This window comes from Echiichthys vipera (genome assembly GCF_963691815.1).
Source record: "Echiichthys vipera genome assembly, chromosome: 10".
Classification (NCBI taxonomy): domain Eukaryota; kingdom Metazoa; phylum Chordata; class Actinopteri; order Perciformes; family Trachinidae; genus Echiichthys; species Echiichthys vipera.
In genome coordinates this window covers 10,273,745-10,295,973 of record NC_139835.1, presented here as the reverse complement: position 1 = coordinate 10,295,973, position 22,229 = coordinate 10,273,745, and the positions used below count along the sequence as shown (strand labels likewise).

The window sequence follows — 22,229 nt, the reverse complement described above, 5'->3', positions numbered from 1 at the left end:
GACGAGTTCATCCTTCACATAATCCGCCAGGCTGTGAAGGAAGGCATCCACTAGTGCGGCCCCGTTCCATGAGCTACGCCTTGCCAGGGTTCGGAAATCAATGGAGTAGTCCGCCACAGTCCGGTTCCCTTGGCGGATGGTCATCAGTTCCCTGGACGCCTCCGCTGTTGATGAGCCCAGGTCGAACACCATTAACATCTCCTCGACGAAGGCATCGAAGGAAGCACAAGCTGGGGTCTGCCGGTCAAACTCAGCGGTTCCCCACAGTCGAGCCCGGCCCGTCAGGTGTGTAATGACGTACCCCACTTTGGCCCCCTCTGTGGCGAAGGTCCTGGGCTGTAGCGAAAACTGGACCCGGCAGCTGGTTAAGAATGCCCGTACATGTCTGTCATGAGCTCTCTCTCTCTGCCTGGCAACTCACTAATTGTACTCATCAGCTTCACCTGTCTCTGCTCTGCTCCCGTTTACCTGCCAGCTGCAGTGCATTTCCCACTCACCACCTCCAGGATAAAGAGTCCTGGTTTTCAGCTCGGCCTTGTCAGACCGCCTGCGAAGTTGCTTCTGTATCGTGCTTCACTGGCTTTACTCCCTGACTCCTGTACAACCCGGACCTGCCTGTAAACCTGCCTGATCTTCTGCCCCGGAAAACCCGACCTGCCTTCGCCCCTGAACCTGCCTGATCTTCTACCCTGGTAAACCCGACCTGTCTTCGCCCCTGAACCTGCCTGATCTTCTGCCCTGGTAAACCCGACCTGTCTTCGCCCCTGAACCTGCCTGATCGTCTGCCCTGGAAAACCCGACCTGCCTTCTCCTCTGGACCTGTATGATCTTCTGCCCCGGAATTCCAGCTCCTCTGCAGGCCAGCTTGGACGCTCCACCACCACCTGCACGAGACGTCTCTGGGGAACACACACACACAGGCTCACGACATCGCACTCCCTTTCCCTCTCTGGAACCCTCAATAAAACTCTTAAAACGTGACGCACTTGTGGTCCTCATCTGTCTGGTCCGTGACATGAACCTGCTTTGTGAACAGGCCCCTGGTCACATCCAGTGTTGCTCACAAAAACAGTGTGTGTACCCTTGAGGTGTACAGACCAGGCACCAGAATGCATTTCTTTCATCATAAAACATGACAATAGTGTGACACCATTGGCAAGACTCATGCAAGTGCATTAGCATGCATCAAACAATGTGGAAACCCTCTTATTAAAAAAATTGCTCTGTACCGCTAGGTGGTACAGAACTTCACAGAGCAACCTTAATCTGCTTTTTGTCATCGTCTCTTTTTAACACGACGGGATGTTGTTTTTGACAAGTCAAAAAACAGTTCTATCAAATGATGCCACCCTTTAATTATCTCCTGGGAGACCAAATAAATTATTTTTGCAGCACATTTACCTCTTGCTACTTTGGCTTTGTGATGTGAATGTGAATAGGAGTCATTTCCTAGCTGGTGAAAAAGAAAAACCTGTGCAGAAAAGACATTTCTGATAGATAAGCAGTTGAAGCAGTTTTGTTTATTTGATACATTTATTGTTCTTGTAGGATTCTTGAAATTTTGGGTGGTATATTAATGGTTGAATACACTTATGTTAAGACATTATTAACAGCTTTATTAATATAATGTACACTGTACAAGTACAATATAATGTATTGTCACTTAGATGCATTATCTTTCACATTCCCTGCTAGTTGACTTACATTCTTATAGTTAGATAGAAAATGGCATTTGCGATTCAACAAGCTACCATGAAATAGTAAAACCTGAGGGCACCCCTCTTTTTTTTCAGAGGGCTGGTTTGTCTTGCAACTGGAACAAACAGAATGTGTGTGTGGTTAAGAGAAAAATAATAATAATAAATAATAATAAAAGTCACTGAATTTTTGAAATTATAAATATGAAGTCTCTCTTAATAGTTGTGTCAGCGGGTCATGCTATTTTCTCAGCTCTAACAGATACAGCATTTCTCCAAATTGCCTTTTCCCTCCCCAAGGTTCTTGCAATTCCATCTAGATTTTGAATGTGTATCTAAAATTACCTAAAGGCGCCATATGCTTTGGCTTTTTGAAGTGCACAGTAGGTAGTTTCAGGACATATGCAGCAAAAGTGTTTTTTAAATGAACAAATTGATGGATTGAAAGTGAAGAGAAAGTGGATTGAGTAGTGCCCCACACAACTAATGGTACAATAAGTTCCTTTAGGAAGTAGTGTTTCTTGACTTTGACAGGGCTTCTGAAAGTTAAGACGTGTATTTTTATGGTGGCTGTATGGAATAAGTGTGAATACTGATGCATCTGTCCAAAGTCTAGCATGGCCAATTTGTTTGTTAACAGTAACAGTATTAGCATTGTGTCTTTATACATCAGAAAAACACACCGGATATGCTCCGATGCACACCCTCTCTAGTGGATAGAACAGAGGTGTGTGGTGATCATACAGACTGTATGAATAATGGACGTAGTCTCTGTGACGTCAGCCATAGGTTTCTGAAAAGACAATTTGAAGCTCAAGGTGGGCGGCTCCCGTTGGCTCTGGTGATGACTCCATGCTCCCAGCTAATCCAAAAAATGGGCAAGAGGTAGAATCAAGGCAGGCCAAATGAAGCCTGTTTTAAAGCTCCACGTTAGCGAATGCTAACAAGCTAGTTCTTAGCTGACAGTTTTGGCTGCACTCCAGCCTTCCTCAGAGCTGCTGTTTTCTTCCGGGTATGACATGTTTTATGAAAACATCCTTACCATACAACTAACTTGTCTGACTAAAAGAAACTTTAACTTTCAAAATGGATAAAGAATACAATAGGAATACAATTGAGCTAACAAGCTAAACAAACTACCTCACTGGGGCGCAGTGCTGGGCTTTATATTAATAAGGGCAGTCTGGTTGAACAGAAACTACTACTGCTGCTAACTGAAAGTATCCCCCCAGTCAGTTACCATCACAAATAGAATCTAATTCTGTGGGAAACGCAAAGTACTCCATGTCAAACGACCAATTTGAAGCCAATCAATTCACCTGAATTTAGATTACACTGATGCAACCGTAATGAGATAATGATAATAATCTTTAATTCCCCACGTCCCTGTTGCATACAGTGCAGATATTTATGTTTTTTACACTGGAAGGGGACATTAACATAAAACAAATATGTAACGTTGATGTTGACAGCACTGTATGAGATTATTATCTTGAATATGACTGCACATTGAACATATACATGCAATAATACTAAGGATACAAGAACTGAAAAATCTAAATCTAAATCTAAATCCAATTTAGTTTTGCACAGATAGGCGTATTATTAGTCCGATATTGGATGAATAATTCCCCAAAAGGCATCAACACGTGTCCATCAAGTCAGTTAGTATCAATGCAACAACAGCACAAACATGGCTGAGAACTGCGTTGTCGTGGCTTTAAACCTTAATATAATTTAAACAGGTGAGGTTTTTCAAATAGTCAGTACAGTTTTCATGAACATTGAAACTACTTAAATGTGTTTTAGTAGTACTTTTCAGTACCTAACTAATAATGTTATGTAAATTTGAGCATTTTAACATGAGGCTCTGTTATGATTTGCTCTTTTTTGGAGCCTTTCTTAAACTCAGAGTTTGCCTCTTGGTTGTGATTTGTGACAGAGTGATGACCCCTGTCAATATGATGCTAATATAATCTATGTGTGCAACTGTCTCTTATCTGTATTTTTCTATATACGTATTTTAAAAGTGCAATAATGATAACAAAAAAGACTGCAGATGTTTAAACTAAATCACATGCTGTATGCGATGCCCCAAAGACTGTACAAGCTAATTGGGGACCATACACCGTGGGAGATAAAAATAGCCTGAGGATCATGTCTTTGTGTGTCTTGTTTACAAACTATTAGCTAATTGGACCAATATGTTAGCGTTGAGTAATGTGGATCTTCATAAAACAACAACAGAAATAGCTCTGGGGAGGCCTTGTTGTTTTATCAAGTTAAGTTGAAGTTGAAGTTTTTCCATATAGTCCCTAAGGGAGTAAACTCTCATCCAGAGTCTGGTTCCTAATCGTGTGACTTAAAAGGGTGTAGCAATTAACGTGGGTTGTCTAATTTCTTCATATATCTACTTCCATCATTTATAGGAAATTAAATATGACCTAGACTATGAATCAGCTAAATAAAGTATGTGACATTTTCAGGTACCACAGCTCATTGTTTTGTTTTTTGATTTGTTAATTGCAGGTGTTCCAGCTGTTTTTGTGGCAGTGTGGGCAATTGTCAGGGCAACGCTAGCAGATGCAAGGTGAGAGAACAAGTCATACTGTATCCAACTACAGTTCTTCTTTTACACCAAAAAAGATTAAAAACACAATAGAAGACAGTGAGGTTTAAAAATGTCAACAAGTCTACAGCACAAACTTAAATATCAGCATGAAAGGACACACACACAAGATCTGTGTCCAGACTTCACCGACCCCACTGCAGGTGTTGCTGTGGTGACAACGTAGAATTAACCTGTAGCTGTGGGTTCAGACACTGGATTAAGTAAAAACACACCAAGCAGCAGCTAAGTGCTGCTTGCCACACTAATCACATTTGTTTATTTGTTTCAGGCAGAACAAAATCCTTTGTAAATGTATCACAGGGGTCACAGGACTCTGGTACTGACTGGCTGCGGTGGGCATTTCCTGGCAGCACTCACTGCTGCTTTCCAAAGACATGTTGTCAATTTTTTTTGTAATCGACTTTAAACCATTTAATGGTTGGTGTCAGAAAGTGAATTTTCACAAAACGGATAATTATAAGTCCAGTGCAAAATTTGTACAGAATGTCAACTGTAGTTTAATTTGTAATGCATTTGTTGTATTGCAAAGGTCCACCTCCATTATCCATTTACAGGAAACTCATGAGAGGTTTTGAGTGAGTAGTTGAGTGCTGGCTTTCTTTGTTTGGAATCTGATGTAATGGCATTCAATATGACCACCCTCTGCCTCTCAGTAACTGCTGATTAAAATCATTATTTAGTTCTGTCCTGTTCAAAGATTTGAAACGTGAGTTGCAAAGGAGCAGCTGCATTTAAATAATATTTATCATCTAAATGAACTTAATTTGATTTAATTTAATATCTAATTTCCATCATGTGACTTGTGCTAAATGGTTGTAATATTTCCAGTCACTGTCACAGAGAAGGAATGGTCATAATATGTTTGTGTAAATCCCATTAAGCTTGGTCAGGCACACTGCGTTTAAGTGAGCTGAGTTTAAAAACTCAACTCACGTTGTGGTTTTAGACGGGCACAACAAGAGATCTTCGGAAACGATGAAGCCAGGACACCCATATCAGTCAGTCATATCAGTTAGGTGAAGCTGGAATTCGTTCAGACCCTGAAATGAGTCATGTGGCTCAAATATTGTGTCAGAAACAGGCTCAAATCATACAGTGTATGCCCAGCTGAAGTCCTCATCAGTGCCGTATTGCATCCTGTATGTCAACATTTTTCTAGCCATATTATTTATTGGATGCTCAGGAACATGTCTTTGCATCATCAACTTTGTTTGTACAGAACAAAAAACACCACCAGGCTTAGGAGAATCATGGTATTTGTTCTGTGAACAATGGTGAGAAATTTTGTTTAACAGAGGCCATTCTAGAGACCATGTATGCGTAACATGTAGAGTACATGCTCTGCCAGCTTGAACAACATCTCCGATACATTTGCATAATCACCTTCGCATAATATGATATTTCTCTCCATCTTTCCTTTTGTGTTCACCTTCTTAAGCAGTGAGTGAACAAAGCCACCCTCTCTGCTGTTTTTCTCATCTATCTTTCATCCAATTCCCCTTTATTTCTGCCACTGTGTGCATGTTTTTCACATCACTCTCTTCTCTGCTGCATTTGTTGTCTTCTCTTACATCGATATCTCACAGATTTAATTATTTTGACAAACAGTTTGAAAAACTCCCAACTTCAAAATGTCTCTAACCTCCTGTTTTTCTCTCTCCAACTGAACTTTAAGACTCCGTTTGTCTCGTCTTTCTCTGTGCCTCCAGTGTTTTTTTTGAATAACACTTCACTTCTTCTTTGCAATGCTTATTTGTCCTGCTTCTCTTAACTTCATCCTCTCCTGTCTGTATTTATGTGAACTGCAGGTGTTGGGAGTTAAGTGCTGGTAATATTAAGTGGATCTACCAGGTTCCCATCCTGACAGCTATTGGGGTAAGAGTGCAATTGGGAAATACAGTGTCAATGTTTTCTATTGTCAAGTGTGATTTTAGCTTGAAAAGTCGAGAAAAGAAAGAAATGTGCAGCTTATGGAGGCTAAGAGTTATTTACAGGGACAGTCTTTCCAAATTGATGGCCTTTTGTGAATGTGGGTCTGAGTTAGGGTATAAATCCAAATAATAGTTTGTGACAACATCATACTTGTATGAAGTAAAGGGTATACACTTCCTTTCCTTGTGTACTGCATCCACTGTATTCCAAGCCAAAGTTAAAGTATAAATAAATAAATAAATACATATACCCTGCATAGCCATATCCAGTAAAATGCCTGCTACACCATTTTAGTTATTGAGAACTAATAATCGTTATTATTCATTATCACAAGCAAGGCGCATCTTTGGAATCATGAATTTACAGCATGGTGCAGCCCTTTGTTGCAGCAGGTGAAAGCCTAGTTAATTTAAATGTGCTTAAGATACCTCCTGTGATAACAGGGGCGGATGGGGACACAAAAATCTACCGGGAAAATTCTGACTGCACCGGCCCACAACAGGCCTAACCCATCCCCTCCACCAGGACAGGGGTGTGTGAGTGTGTGTGTGTGTGTGTGTGTGTGTGAGGAGGAACTATGAAGAACTCAGCTCAAATGTTTTGCAAATTCTCAACAATGTCAAAGCTTGAGCTAACCGTTTTCCTGTCAACTCACCTGCATCACTAGTTGACGCCTGCTTGTTTCAGAATAAATCTGGGATTTTTGACCATTTTGATGCACTCTCCTCCAGCATCTGCTACTTCTTCATTCTGGCCGTTTCAGCCCCTCCTTTCTCCTTTCTCTTCTTGCCCTCCATCAGGTGTAACTGAGCAAATCAAACACGCAAATCCGATTCCTTTTCGACTGTAAGAAAATCCTCTATTCCAACCGTGCCCCTTTCTCTTTGTGTGACAGCCGCTCATTCATCCCCATTCGTTCATTGGATAAACGTGGATTGATCATTGGAGCGATACGCAGTTCCCATTTCCCATGAGGCTTTGCTCCGACCATTCTACATTAATTCATGAACAAAAAACAAATTAAATCGTTGGCCATTTTAAATTTGTTGTCATGAAAGTTATGTAATGTCTAAATAAAAATAATTAGATCAAGATAAGAGGCTAAACAAAAATCAGTAGGCTGGATTAATGAGAGTGAGTGTGACACTGTAGCAACCATGAGTGAGATGTAGAGACAAAACAAGTGTTATATAAAGTGCTTGGACTCTCTGTATATATAATTTATAAAGATTTCTGAGATTTTCACAGGAACATGCTTGATTCTGAAGAGTTTTAACTCAATGGGCCGGTCATGAACATCACACAGCTGTGCAGGGCAGTCTGCCAGCTGGTTTATATGAGCTTATTGGCCACAGGCAGACCGGTTGTCCCGATGGACACTCAGCCCCTGTGTGATAATGTTTAATGATTAAAAATGAGTAGAGTTATATTTAATTGTACATCATCAATGTAAGTAGTGTCGTGTATTGCAGTGTCACAAACTGCTTCCTGTCATGGACAAATTACTCAAAGGCCTGCCCGGCATAGGCACCCTAACGGTCAGGGGGCCCTAGAATCACAAAATGTTGCTAAGATAAAACACAAAACGACCACAAAGAGACACTTAATGAAAGGAGACGCAAACCATCTTAAACATGCACATAAACCAACATATCAACTATAAATGACTGATAACAAAAGTGCAAAACAAAAGGCGCTTTCAAGGAGGTTAACAAAAGTGCCAAACAATTCAACACAGACTTCAATTGAAACATGAAATCAGGGTCAGGGAAGTCAGGGTCTGCATTGTGAGGGAAAAGGTAAGTACAAAATAAAACAAGGAAGACTAAACATGAACCAGTCCCAGCCTGGTCAGATGCGTACATGAACTGATGAAGCCTCTTGAATGAGCGGTGAAGCGTCTTCCTAGACAAATAACCAGTCAAGTTGCTTTTGACTGAAATTGCTTTGAGGATAACGAGGACCTGGACAAATGAGAACATTCACAGGCTTAAACATGAGACACTAACCATGAACATGACTAAAACCCACAAACTTGATGAGACACAACATTCTGGTACTGTGAGACAGCCCAAACCTCTAATCATTAGGTTTCTGCCTTTTCAACACTATTATATTTAACACATGCTATACTATAAATAACTGTACGTTATTTTAATATCTACTAAAGCAATCCCAAGCTTCTGCTATGATTTTTAAGTAGATTCATTCACATGGGGGGTTATGACATTTTGATTTGATTTACCTCCCACAGTATCTCTCCGGGCACCCGGTCATATGCCCTCTCCAGATCCACAAAGCACATGTAAACCACAAGTGTTTTTAATAAAACTCTAACTCTTTCAGTTCGCTGTATTTTCTCGTAGTTCTGCTAGTTTTCTATTGCTACTTAATGCCGTTTATTCTTTCAACCTCACCTGTGAGCCTCCAGCCTCTCCTCCTTTACCTCCTCCAGCCTCTTATCCAGCTTCTCCGACTCTACCTCCTCCAGCTTCTCCTCTTCTACCTCCTCCAGCCTCTCCTCCGGCATCTCCTTCTGCATCTCTACTATCCGTCACTTGACAAAATATATTGATGTATGACATTAACAGTGGGACAATTTGGAATGCAAATCAATTTTGATGATACGTTTCTAGAGAAAAAAAATTTGTTTCAAAATGATGAGTTTGGATGTATAAAATCAAATTTCCAATATGAGGCTTTATTGTATTTTCCCCTAAATATTCCATTGTTTACACAGTTGCTGCCTTTCAACACAAAAATAATACATAAAAAATAAGTGTATCTCTTTGGCATTAAATATAAACTTTTTAAAAACCATTTAATTGTTGAGGCTTTACAGTTATTATAGTAATAATAATAACAACAACACTATTAATAATAATGATAATAATAACAATAATAATAATAATAATACATTTTATTAATCAGATCATTGAGAGAGAGGATGATGTAAGTTCAGGAGCCCAAGCATCGGGATGTGTAAAATGTAAGCCTCAATTTGCATCTTTTAGAAATTACTTTGCCTCAGCCTCATTAAATTCTCTGAACTCAAAACTCTGAAAGTTTGAAAATCTCAGAATTTAGCAAAAAAACCTTTTTTTTGTAGCCGTTTCTGCATGTCATTTTAGGGCAAATATATGCCTCTAAAGCTTTTTACTTTTAAACTGCAGGCATTCAACACTTGTTCTATCTCACACAGGCTCCGCCCTCTAATGGACTCCTTGGGACTCTAGGGTAATACGCTCCTCCAATCACAGCATGCATTCATCCACTGAAACTTTTATAAACATAGATGGCCAATCAGGACGTGCCTACCTGAATACCCACAGTATATAACGAAGTACACACTGCCCACAATGCTTTTTCTCTTCAGTGAGTGGCAATTTACCCAATAGGCGTGTTTCGATTAGGGTTAAATGTGGCCGCTCGGAAAGATTCAGGGCATGCCCTCTCAAATGACCGTTCACTCGCCCTCCTTCCATTACAAAAAAAAGGTGACGTAGCATTCTGAATGGGTTTCGATCGCCGGTGATCAGCTGATCCTTGATACAGCGGCGAGTTCTTCCCACAGAGAAATACAGAATAGCTGTAGTTTGATATAAGGTGGCCCGTTTGATTCACAACGTCAATTTATGTACAAGTAACATGAAAGAAATAAAATCATCTTAAAAATACTAGGCGCTGTAAAAGTGTTTGTGACAGACAGGCTTGCACCCCGCTTGCAGTATGGTGTGTGTGTGTGTGTGTTTGTGTTTAAATGGGGGAGAGAGAGAGAGATGGAGCATGCCGCAAAGGACCACAGGTCAGACACCAATCCGGCCGCAAGCCTGTGCAAAGATGGGCGTGCACAGATTATTTTCTGCGCTGAGTTACACCACTGGATAAAAGTGTCTACTCTACTTTACCGTGTTGTTGTGGCGTCTGTACTACCGCACAGCACTTCCCCCTGAAGTGGGGCTTCTCTCAGGGGTTTGAGTGGCTATTTTTGGCCCTCCTCTCCCACCGGGGACCTAATGTTTACTTCTTCCTTTTTGCCTCACCCATCTCCACATGTGCGACAAGGGGGATTAAACTCTGTTACACTATGTCAGCCACTGCGTTGGTCCCAGTCGAGCTGACCATGATGTGTTCACAGACCTCATGACTGGTCTGGTCTTTTTCTCACAGCTCTGTGTCCATTCATACACACTATCGTCAGTGTGATCTCAGACGGCGCACCTCATCCTCTATAGCTACTGCAGACGAGAGTTTTGGTTGCAGTCTTGGTGGATTGTCTCATGGAGCTGGGCCGCACAGAGACATCTAATTCGGGCGCTCCCCCCGTCACTGAAGCTTAGCTGCCAACTGTCACTTCTCCTCCCCCCCGAAAAGAGGATGAGACTAGTTTTCTGCTGATTCTGTTCTGTTAAGGCTGAAACAAATTGCATTTCTCAAAAAGCAAACAAATATTTCCCTTTCTTTCCCACCTCCTCAGTTTCCCATGACGTCTTGAGTTTGTCTTGAAATGTTTCACAGGATACTTCATGGCTTCCTAGTGCCAAAGCACATAAACACACACATGCAACTTTGGCATGAGGGTTTTCTTTTATCTCACTATCCTCATTGTTATGGTCAAGTCCAAGGATGGGGCTGTGTACCATACAGGCCAGATGTTCTTTGGTGGTTTTCCAAATGCTAAGACATCAAGAAGCACAAGCAGTGCTTGGTTACCATCCCCCCCTCAGACCTCCTTTGTCACATCCCTGATGGGGTGGGGAGGAACTCCCCTGGGGAGAGCGTAGGTGGTGGTCAAGTGACAGGCAATATTTCTCGCCCTCCCAACATGTCTGGCCCCTGACACAGGTGAGGCATGTTTGGTGAGGACCAACAAATACATCACAGTGGCCTACATCAACAGGCAGGGTGGAGTTTGCAAGTTACTGCCTTGTTGAGGATGGCAGAGAGCCTGTGGTTATGGGCTTTTGAGCACCTGTTGTCTCTGAAGGGTCTCCACATTCTGGGTCTGGAGAACAAGAGTACCAACCTCAGGTCAAGAGGCAGACTCCTACCAAATGAGTGGAGGCTTCATCCCGAGTTGGTGAAGCTGACTTGGGCCCTGTTCAAGAAAGCAGAGGTTGATCTGTTGCATATCACACAGCACTCACTGACCACTACAGTTTGCACCACAAGATGATCCACTCCGATTTGTACACTTTTGCATATGCGCTATGGTCAAGGAATCTGCTTTATACCTCTTCACTGCTTAATCTAATCCCTGCTCCTTTGGAGAGGGTGATACTGGAGCAGTTATTGGTCATTCTGGTAGCCTATGGGCTGCCCCATACTATGTGGTATGCAGAAATTACTCAAATGGTGGTGGCCCAGCCTTGGACAATCACCCAGTTATGGGGGCTCAGGATCCACCACTGATGTTGAGTGTTTCAATCAATATCTCTATGATACAGTATAGTGATTGGGAACAGTACAAATTTTATCTAGGAAGAATGTAATAGTTTTTTGGCTTGTACAAACAAGTTTTTGAGTTACCAGATGAATGACCTCAACTCTTACAACCAAGTGATAATTGGAAAAGCTACAAACTAGACGTGACTCTGACTTCTCCACAAGTTGGCAATGTGAAAATCCACAATGTTAAGCTTTAATACTGTTTTAATGGATTCCATGTGATAAAATTCCATTAATAATATGTCTTTTGTGAATATGACACAGTGAATATGGTATGAACAGAATATATTAATTATAGTAAAGGTCTAAGGCAAAAAGTAATACAAGCCTTTATTCAGATGGCTATATCATGATAGAAACATAAACAACGCTTTTGCATGTTAAAATAGAGAAGAATTTTAGAATTAGACTTTCATTTTGAAATCGCCCATCTGAATAAAGGCTATTTTTATTTTACTTTTGTGTTCCCTACAAAATAGCACCTTCATTACTTGTTGAACTTCTGAGCATTCCAGACCTTTAGGGGCTTTATATCTCTGTTCTTCTGTTTCAGCTCAACTTCATCTTGTTCGTGAACATTGTACGAGTGTTGGCCACTAAAATTCGAGAGACAAACGCAGGGCGATACGACACCAGGAAACAGTACAGGTTTGTCAGTTCGTTTTTTATTTTCAAGGGGTGTTCTCAACAGTCCAAAGTAAACCTACAACTAATCGAAGCAACGAAACAGCGATACTTGCTGCATAAAAAACAATAGGGGATGGGTAACAAACTTTCTCACTTACACAGTGACACAGGGACAATAACAAGGAGAGTTGACTGTTCATTCAAAACAAATATATCGGCTTCTAAAGAGGTTAGTGTAGATGGGTGTAACTTGTGCGACCAAACTGCTACTAAGGCTACAAATCGGTCAGAACTCGGCTGCCCGGATCATCAGCCGTACCAAAACATCTGACCATGTCACCCACCTTCTCACCCAACTACACTGGCTCCCTGTTCAATACAAAATTTAGTATAAAAACCTTATGCTCACATTAAAAGCACCTAGCCCCCAGTAATCTGTCTGATCTCCTCCAGGAGTACACATACCTGTGCTCATCCTCAGCTGGTCTTCTGACCATCCCCATTTCAAAGCTCAGCACCATGGGTGCTAGGGCCTTCAGCTGCACTACTCCCTGCCCCCTCATGTCCGACAATCCAACACCCTCGCAGCATTCAAAACCAACCTCAAAACTCACTTTTTCAAACTGGCCTACTTATTGTAATTTCCACTGTCCTTTGGACTCTTTTTTTATACCTACAGTGTTATTGTTCATGAAAACGACATCTGTACATGTATGTCTGTTTTTTTCATGTCTTTTATTTTCCTTGTCTCTATTGATGTACTTGTCATGTTTTTCTGTTTTCATCTGTTGAGTAATCTCTTATCTTTGCATTGTGAGGTGACCTTGGGTGTTGTTTTTCTCACAGACGCTCACAAATGAATACAGTAAACATGCATAGCTTAAGCAAATAAGTAAATACACACAAAGACCAACTTACTCTAACCATTTACATTACCACAATGCCTACGCCTTATCCCAACCCTCTCCCTTCCCCTAATCTTAGCGCATATTTATCCCTAACATGTAATGATTTATGTTGTGGATGTATGTCTATACATTTTGTTGTTTAATGACTTTAGTGCATCTGGAAATTGTATGTTTGTTTGAGCGTGTATTCATAAAGCATTACAAATGCATATTAATTCACTAAGAATTCCCTCATAATGCACTATAGATGTGGTATTCATAGATAGTGTAACAGCAGAGTCTTTTTAAGCCATGTAAATCAAAACTTATTATGATTTTGTTTAGTTTTGCATTGTTAAAATATATGCAGGCATTGAAAATTATTATAAAATTATGTTTTGATTAGAATGAACTGACAACGCTCATTATGGTAACATTAAATGGAAATTCACAGGCATGTAAAACTTTAGAGCTTCCACAGTGTATTACTGTCACAGCTGAGGGAGCAGGAGACAGATCAGTTCCCTCCCTCATCTAAAACCTAACAGCCTGCTACGACTGCTCCTGGAAAGCAGATGGTTTCCAACCTTGCAGGGAGTTTTCTTCTAAAACGCAAATAAAACAGAATACAATAATTTTCAAATCCTTTTTCAAGAGATACAAGATATTTAATGTTCAAACCGATAAACTTTATAGTTTTTTGCAACATGTTCCAAAAAAGCTGGGGCATGTTCACCACTGTGTTACATATTTCCTTTTAACAATACTCAATAAGGGTTTGGGAACTGAGGACACTGTAGGAGACAAAAATGCTTTGGCTTTTATTGTTTGTTTATTCTGCACACGCTCTTTGGTTACCATCATTTCCGGCAATTAAGACCTGGGTGTGGTTTCACAGTTTTAACCTGTTCAGTTGCACGGTGCTTTTGGTTAGACAAAGGGGGTAAGTGGGGTTGAACATTTTCTATTGACCTTGTCGTTTTGTTTTGCTTGGCTTCATTTCGTTGTTTTTGTTCATTTCCATAAAATATCGTTTTGTTTCCATATACTTATGTAATCATTTTTTTTTTTGCTTCAATAAACACTTTAAAACGTTAACTGTGCGAAGAATGGATTTATACGACCGCGTCGCGGACAAGCCCCCACTCAGCCTCTTAACGGCTTTTTCATGGACAATTAGTTGCTACAGACACTAATTGTTGAAGTTTTATAGGTGGATTTCTTTCCCATTCTTACTTGATGTACGACTTCAGTTGCTCAACAGTACCGGGTCTCCTTCGTCGTATTTTGCGCTTCATAATGCGCCACACATTTTCAATCGGAGACAGCTATGGAATGCATGCAGGCCAGTCTCTCACTGTTGTAACATGGGCATTGTCTTGCTGAAATAAGCAGGGATGCTGAAAAAGATGTTGCTTGGATGGCAGCATATGTTGTTCCAAAACCTGTAGTGGGTGTATAACTTTTTTTTTAAAATATAGCTTTTAATAATGATTCTACATATTCAACCTTAAACTTTGGTCTGCGGTGATTGGATTGTTAAAAATAATGGAAATGTGAAGTAAAATGCACAAAGCAGCACACAATGTCTTTAAGTAGAATTCCCACAATGTGTCAAAGCATTGAAGACACTGCTTAAAAATATACAATGTATGTGTCTACCAGGAAATAGTCCCTTAAGAAAAAAGTCTCATCTCACGGAACAAACTGAAATATCTTAGGAAAAAGGAAGCCCTGTATGGCTCTGATGGGTGATCTGACAGGTGGTCGGTTTTATTAATCATATTATTTCAGCCAAAGACAGAGGGCTTTGTTTTGTCCCCATGGTTGTGTGCATCACTTTAAATTCATACGTCTGTCCCTTCTTGATTTAGAGGTGTAAATAGACTCTGACTGATGTCAGTAAAATACCACAAAAACTGTTATATGCTTTGGGAAATAGAGACCCAGAGTTATTTGCAGGATTTATAATGCAGGTTACTCAAACACTCAGCTTTAAAAACTAGCAGAAGAATGCACAGTAAGTTCTTTCGAACTGAATGTTCCCCCAAGGACAAGTTATTTTTCAATGCTCATTTTAATCTATCTGTGGAAGAAATGTGAGCCTTTGCGACAAAGATATTTCATCATCCCGCGTTAGACGCCACAAACCCATTAAACAACAAACAAAGTAGTAAGTAATTTATCTCCCACATTAAATATGCTTGCTTTTATTCTGTTTGATGTGACACTCGAATAGTTAACAAAGAAAGGAACTTGCATTTTTACACACTTTATGGTTTCGCATTCACACATAGCAGGTCAAGTTCAAGCTTTTGCTAAGTGCCGAAGAGTGAAGTGCAGTTCATTGCAGGTATACGTTTTTAATGGTCAGTTACAGTATTTATATTCGACCTTACCTGTCTAAATTGAAATATATTTTAGTTTTAAAAGTAGTTTTTATTGATTGTTCTTATTAATTTATTATTTATATATAATATACTGTTACAGTCATCTTCAATAATGATTAATGAATCCTGCCACAGATATGTCATTGTAAGGCCTTGCATAATGTGCGTTTTAATTGTTTAATGCAGGGGTCTCATATATAAATTGACTTGGGGCCACTGGTGGTATCATCATCTCATAGGAGGGCCATTTTAACAGGCAAATGCTAAAAGAATATGCAACATTTCTGACTTTTTGCATTTTTATTCCAATAAATAATAAAATAACATTTCCGTCACACATAACGTGATAACATCAGCTTCATACACATACGTTCTTAACAGCAAGTTCTTAATAAATATTGAAACCCTGCAAACTAAGAAAATATTGCATTTTTTCGGCAGTCAGTGCTGATCTTTTTTTCCACTTAAAAAGAAAAAAAAATTGCAATTGTAAAAAATGCTATTCTGAACTCATTTTTACTTTGTACTGTTTCTTGGCATCACTTCTTCTCACCCGACCGAGCCATGTTTGCCCTGATTGAGTTCAATTCAATTAAATTTTATTTATAGTGCAAATCATAACAAAAGTTATCTCAGGACACTTTACAGACTAGGTATTGACCACGCTCTATGATTTACATAGACCCAACAATGCCCCCGTAGAGTACAGTGGCAATGAAAACCTTCCTTGTTACAGGCAGGAACGTCAGACAGACCCAGCTCTGTGGAGGACGGACATCTGTCTTGACTGGTTGAGGAGGAAGAAAAGGAGAGAGAAAGAAAGAAAAGATGGACAGAGAGAGACAAAGACAGACACAAAGACAGAGACAGACACACTTCCAGTAACTATAATAATATCTATAGTAAGGTGAATATGACTTATATGTTATGGCAATTAATACAGCAGAATAGTAGAAACAAGCACAGCTAAGGTTATAGATTATAATAGTAGCAGGAAGCGCCATGCATGACCACGGCAGCAGGCACCACCACGATCAGCAGAGACCTGCGAGATGACAAAGCACAAACAACTCCAGGGAAGAAGTTGAATTAGTAACATGCATTGATGAGACATAAATGATACAGACAGAGAGGAGAGAAGCTCAGAGTATCTTGAAAAGTATTATCCCCCAGCAGACTAGGCCTATAGCAGCATAATTAAGCAGAACAAAATCAGCTTAAAAATAACATTGCTAAGGGCTCGTAAGCCCTAGCTGTAAGCTTTATCAAAAAGGAAAGTTTTAAGTTTACTCTTAAATATAGGGACAGTGTCTGCATTCCAAATAATACTTGGGAGTTGTTTCCACAGGAGAGGAGCTTGGTAGCTGAAGAATCTGCCTCCCATTCTACTTTTGGAGACTCTAGGAACGAAAAGTATCCCTACATTCTTAGAGCGCAGCGATCTAGTCGGGTGATACGGTACTATGAGCTCTTTAAGATACGACGGAGCCTGACCAATAAGAGCTTTGTACGTAAGGAGAAGGATTTTAAATTCTATTCTAGATTTTGCAGGTAGCCTGTGCAAAGAAGCTAATACAGGAAAAATATGTTCTCTTTGATTTGTTTTAGTTAGTACACGAGCTGCAGCATTTTGGACCAACTGTTGCCTGATAATAAGGAGTTGCAGTAGTCAAGCCTAGAAGTAACAAATGCATGGACTAGTTTTTCTGCATCTTTCTGAGTCACAATGTTCCTAATTTTTGCAATATTACGCAGGGGAAAATATGCATTTTGGAGGCCTTTGGGGCCAAGTACGATGACTTCAGTTTTATCTGAGTTTAACATCAGAAAATTGCAGGTCATCCAGCTTTTTATTTCCTTAATGCACATTTGAAGTTTATCTAACTGATCGGTTTCTTCTGGTTTGATCGACAAATATAATTGTGTATCATCAGCATAACAATGAAAGTTTTTGGAGTGCTTCCTTATAATATTTCCTAAGGGAAGCATAAATAAGGTGAAAAGAATCGGTCCAAGGACAGAACCCTGTGGAACTCCGTGACTAACTTTAGTGTGCATGGAGGATTTGTCATTATCATGTACAAACTGAGAGCTATCTGATAAATATGACTTAAACCAGCTCAGTGCGGTTCCTTTAATGCCAATCAGATACTCCAGTCTCTGTAGCAGGATGTGACGGTCAATAGTCTCGAAGGCAGCACTAAAATCTAGTAAAACTAGTACAGAGACAAGTCCTTTGTCTGAAGCTATTAGAAGGTCGTTAGTAATTTTTACCAGTGCTGTCTCAGTGCTATGATTCATTCTAAATCCTGACTGGAAGTCCTCAAATAACTCATTATTGAGGTCACAGTTGAAAACCTGAGCACAGCTTCAAGATAGTCATGACTTAGCCTTTACTAACCTTTACTTGCATTTATTAGAGTTCATAGTTGAGAAAACGTTTCTCACACAGATATGTGCTTTCAAAAAGGCACATCACCTGACTAAACACTTTGGCAGGCTCTGGGAAGGATGGATGCAGAATTTTCTCAGAAAGTGTCCAGTCATGTCTGCTTTTCCCTTTGCCTCTCGGAATTTACATTTTTAGCTTACTGTTGCACTGCAAGTAAATAAGTTCCATTTGCAATGCACTTAGGACACATCAGCTGAGAAGAGGTCTGCCAACAGTGGCACAGTATACCTTTAAGTAAGGCAAACACCGATAAAATTCCTGCAGTAGAGTTTCAATAGCAGATATATCCATCACCATGGAATGGTGAACCCTCCTCCACAACAGATCTGCATGCTGTGAAATTAATTTTTTTCTGCAGAAATCTGTGTTTTCCCACAATCTCAGTTTAGTTGAGAAGGCTTTCACACTTTCATAAGATGCTGTGATTAGCTGACCAGGGCCCTGGAGATTCAGGTTAAGGATGTTCAGCAAAGAAAAGTCTAGGATCCATTTGGCATCATCTACTTACGGAGCATTCACTCTACCATCTTCCATGAATCTCTTTATCTCATCAATTGAATTCAAAAAATTTCTTCAGCACATATCCCCTGCTCGGCCAACACACCTCAGTAAAGTACAGTACGTCACCATATAAGGCTTGGAACTGATGGTGCTGTAAACTCCTGACCCTAATGCAATGTAATTTCATTTCAGGAGAACAGACATTACATGTTCACATTTCAGGCATTTGCTGCACAATGCCTGTTGGTGTATGATGCAGTGCAAAACAACCACTGGATCTGCATTTTTCTTCTCCATCAGCGGTAATGCCTACCAGTCTGTTCCATGGCAACACACAGCTGCTGAAATATATCCTTGGCTGTGGTGCGGCTGTGCATCGGACACAAACTCAACAACTCTTCTGTCATTGATGCCTATGATGAACCAAGCAACTTACAGTAAAGCGTGCGGGTACCTTGGACTTTTGTCATCACTGTGCGCTACATGAAACACATTGGTGTTTTTTATTTCAATTTCACTTTTAGTAGTAGATTAAATTGTCATCAAACCATTAGAAAAAAGTTTTTGCAGGCCATATTGCATTAAAGTTTTTGATATCTGGTGCCGGGGTCCACTAGTGGCCTGTGGGCCGGGAGTTTGAAACCCATGGTTTGATGTATAAAAATGTAAAAAAAAACAAATGCTGATATACCATTATTCAATAGTTATCTAACAAAATGGAAATGCTGGGTACAGCTTGCTGTCGTTCATTCAAGAACAGATGAAGAAAGACCGGAGATGTTACATTGTAAAATTTCAAGCATCAATGATATCATTTTCAGAATTAGCCTGGTCCCAAATAGCTAGCTGTTAAAAATGACGCTTATTCTCTTCTTTTTAACGGGCAAGCAACTATCAGTGGCAGGTTTGTTGCTCAGAATTCAATTCAGTTCTGAGACGGAGAGAGAAACTGACCGATCGACCGACACAGTCTACTCTTAACTTAGTGCCTCCCGGAACAAGGAGTGCAGCTTGGTAGCTGAAGGCTCTGCCTCCCATTCTACTTTTGGAGAGTCTAGGAACCACAAGTAACCCTGAATTGTGAGAGCGCAGTGTTCTAGTGGCATATTAAGGTACTATGAACTCATGGAAACGTAGTGTTGAGTCTTACGTTGTTTGGATGAACAGATCTTGAGCAATACCAGAGGGTAAGCATTTGGCCCAATCCCAACAGGCACATTTTGAAAAAACTACACTAGTTATTCTCTAATACTGATACTGGTACCAACCACAAACGTTCAAAGCTGCTGGGCTCTGTACTGTATACATATGTGTGTGTGTGTCTGTGTGTCTCCATAGGAAACTGGCAAAGTCCACCCTTGTGTTGGTGCTGGTGTTTGGCATCCACTACATCATCTTTGTTGGGATGCCTCATACATTTGATGGACCGAGCTGGGAGGTCCGAATGTACTGTGAGCTGTTCTTCAACTCCTTTCAGGTAATCAGTTCTTTTCAATAATTATAATACAGTAGCTGATACATAATGTGAAACTTCGTTCATAGATTGCTGTTTTCAGTGATTTTCTGTCTGTCATGCTGTAGTGGATAAGCTTACATCATTTGAACGACTCAACCACCAAAATTCTCACGCACACACGCACGCACGCACACACACACACACACACACACACACACACACACACACGGTGGTACGCCAGTGTATGAGTCAAGCTGGCACTTTATTATTCTGTGAAGCAGCATGATAATGAGTTTGATTCAGTGCCATTAAGGCCATAAGAACTCAATTTCAAATTACCATTAGATGTGACCTTTTCTATATATTATCTAAATTACAGTATGTACCTAATCAGAGTTTATTTGTTACATAGGCCTACACAATATGTTTAACAGTGTTAGGTATTGCTGCCCCAAATTCATGCTAATTCTCAGTTTGATCTTACATTGTTTCTATGTAATGAAAATCAAGAACAGAGCACTTCCCTGTGGAAATTAAAATGGATAGAGCAAAGAAAATGACACTATAGGATCCAAAAATACTCACACCTGCACTTTAAAAGATCACTCCTTTCATGGAAATGTGTTGTGCAAAACGTCTTTTTTTTTTGGGGGGGGGGGGGGGGGGTAATTCTTTTAGTTTTTTCAAATTCTTGGTGAATGCACATTGTTCATTCAGCCATTACTCAAGACAATATGTGATTTCCCACAGCCCCATTTCTCACCGTTGTTTAATGGAACATGTTTAAACAAACACAAATGTGCCCCTGATACAGTAAGGGTATTTCCCAAAGCAACCTACATTAGCAAGTGTCCTGACATGGCTCAGAATCAGAATCTCTTTATCATTGCACCGAGCACAACGAAATGTAAGTGTCATCCGGATGGTGCAATTTACAACAGCAAATTTGAAATATATAAGAGTAAAATATATATATAAAACAATAAAATATAAAAAATAACAACAAAGATACAATATACAAATAAAGATCAAATATACAGATAAATAAGAAAATCAGCTGAGGTAAAAGGTAACATGCAGTAGTGCTGTCAAGTTGTTTTTGCATTATTCTGTTCACGTATGGCTGTAGGGTAGAAGCTGTCTTTGAGTCTGTTTGTGCAGGCTTTGAGAGACCTGTCTGCCAGAAGGCAGCAGGTGGAACAGGTTGTGACCAGGTTGGGAAGGGTCCTTCTGGATGTTGGCTGCCTTACCGTGCATTCACACCAACAGTGATGGAGGCGATTAAATTGCCCGGAACGTGAGTATCGCGACGCTTGCTCATATTTATCACATTTTTGATCCTCGCTTCAACGCGTCTATCGCAGATAGTAGCTAAGGCGGCTAGCTAACTGAAGCTAACCCCCGGCTCAGCCTTCTCTGCTGTTGTGGTATATGGAAGTGATGCTAGTGCTAACAGGGATCTGAATGCTTCTAAAAGAACAGAAATGAGCTCTCAGAGGAAGTGTGTGGCTCTTAAAAGAGCCGTTGTGTTGTAGTGAGATCAGGCCGTCAGTGATTTAACCTCTGAAGCCGTACAGGTGCTGCCCGATCTCCGCTAGATCAGACCAGGATACGCTTCCCTCTGCACTGATGGCTTTCTTCTTCTTCTTGATTTACGCAGACTAGATGCCTAAAGGCATGTCGCTATCATCGAAAGTTCATAGTTATATCCATTATATTAAATCCACAGGAACAGTCTGGTTTGCCCCAAGGACGGCTTTGGTGAGCCCGGTGAGCCCCTGGATGTATCACAGAGAACTTTGATGATGCCTACCACAATCTCAACGCTGATTGGATGTCGCGGCACAGCTTCACGCGATGCCGCTTGAGAAGTTCAAATTTTTCAACTTCAAGCGACACATGCAATGAGGCAATGGGTGCGATGGACGCTTCATCGCATTGCTCTTATCGCTGAGAACGCGTCCCCCGAAGCGGCATCGCGTGTCATCGCGTCATTTACATTGAATTTGAATGGAAGCTTGCTGCTTTCATCGCCTCAATCGCTTTTGGTGTGAATGAACGGTTACACAGGCAGGGAGAGCAGTGAGCAACTGGCGATTTTCTAATGGCTATCCTTGTGTGCTACAGAGCAGTTAGCATACCATGTGGTTATGCAGTACGCCAACACATTCTCGATGGAGCAGCGGTAGGACACCAGCAGCTTCTCC

At 40.5% G+C, this 22,229-nt stretch overlaps 1 protein-coding gene across 1 annotated transcript in view; it reads left to right on the top strand.

Moving 5' to 3' along the window:
• The window catches only part of pth2ra (parathyroid hormone 2 receptor a), a gene marked incomplete at its 3' end in the record, with an annotated part of 67,286 nt that overhangs the window by 31,734 nt on the left and 13,323 nt on the right, over positions 1-22,229 (top strand). Inside the window, exons 8-11 of the mRNA XM_083922189.1 lie at positions 4,227-4,287; positions 6,138-6,204; positions 12,263-12,357; positions 19,905-20,043. Of these exons, the coding sequence (XP_083778315.1) occupies positions 4,227-4,287; positions 6,138-6,204; positions 12,263-12,357; positions 19,905-20,043 (362 nt within the window). The remainder of the gene's footprint in view (positions 1-4,226; positions 4,288-6,137; positions 6,205-12,262; positions 12,358-19,904; positions 20,044-22,229) is intronic.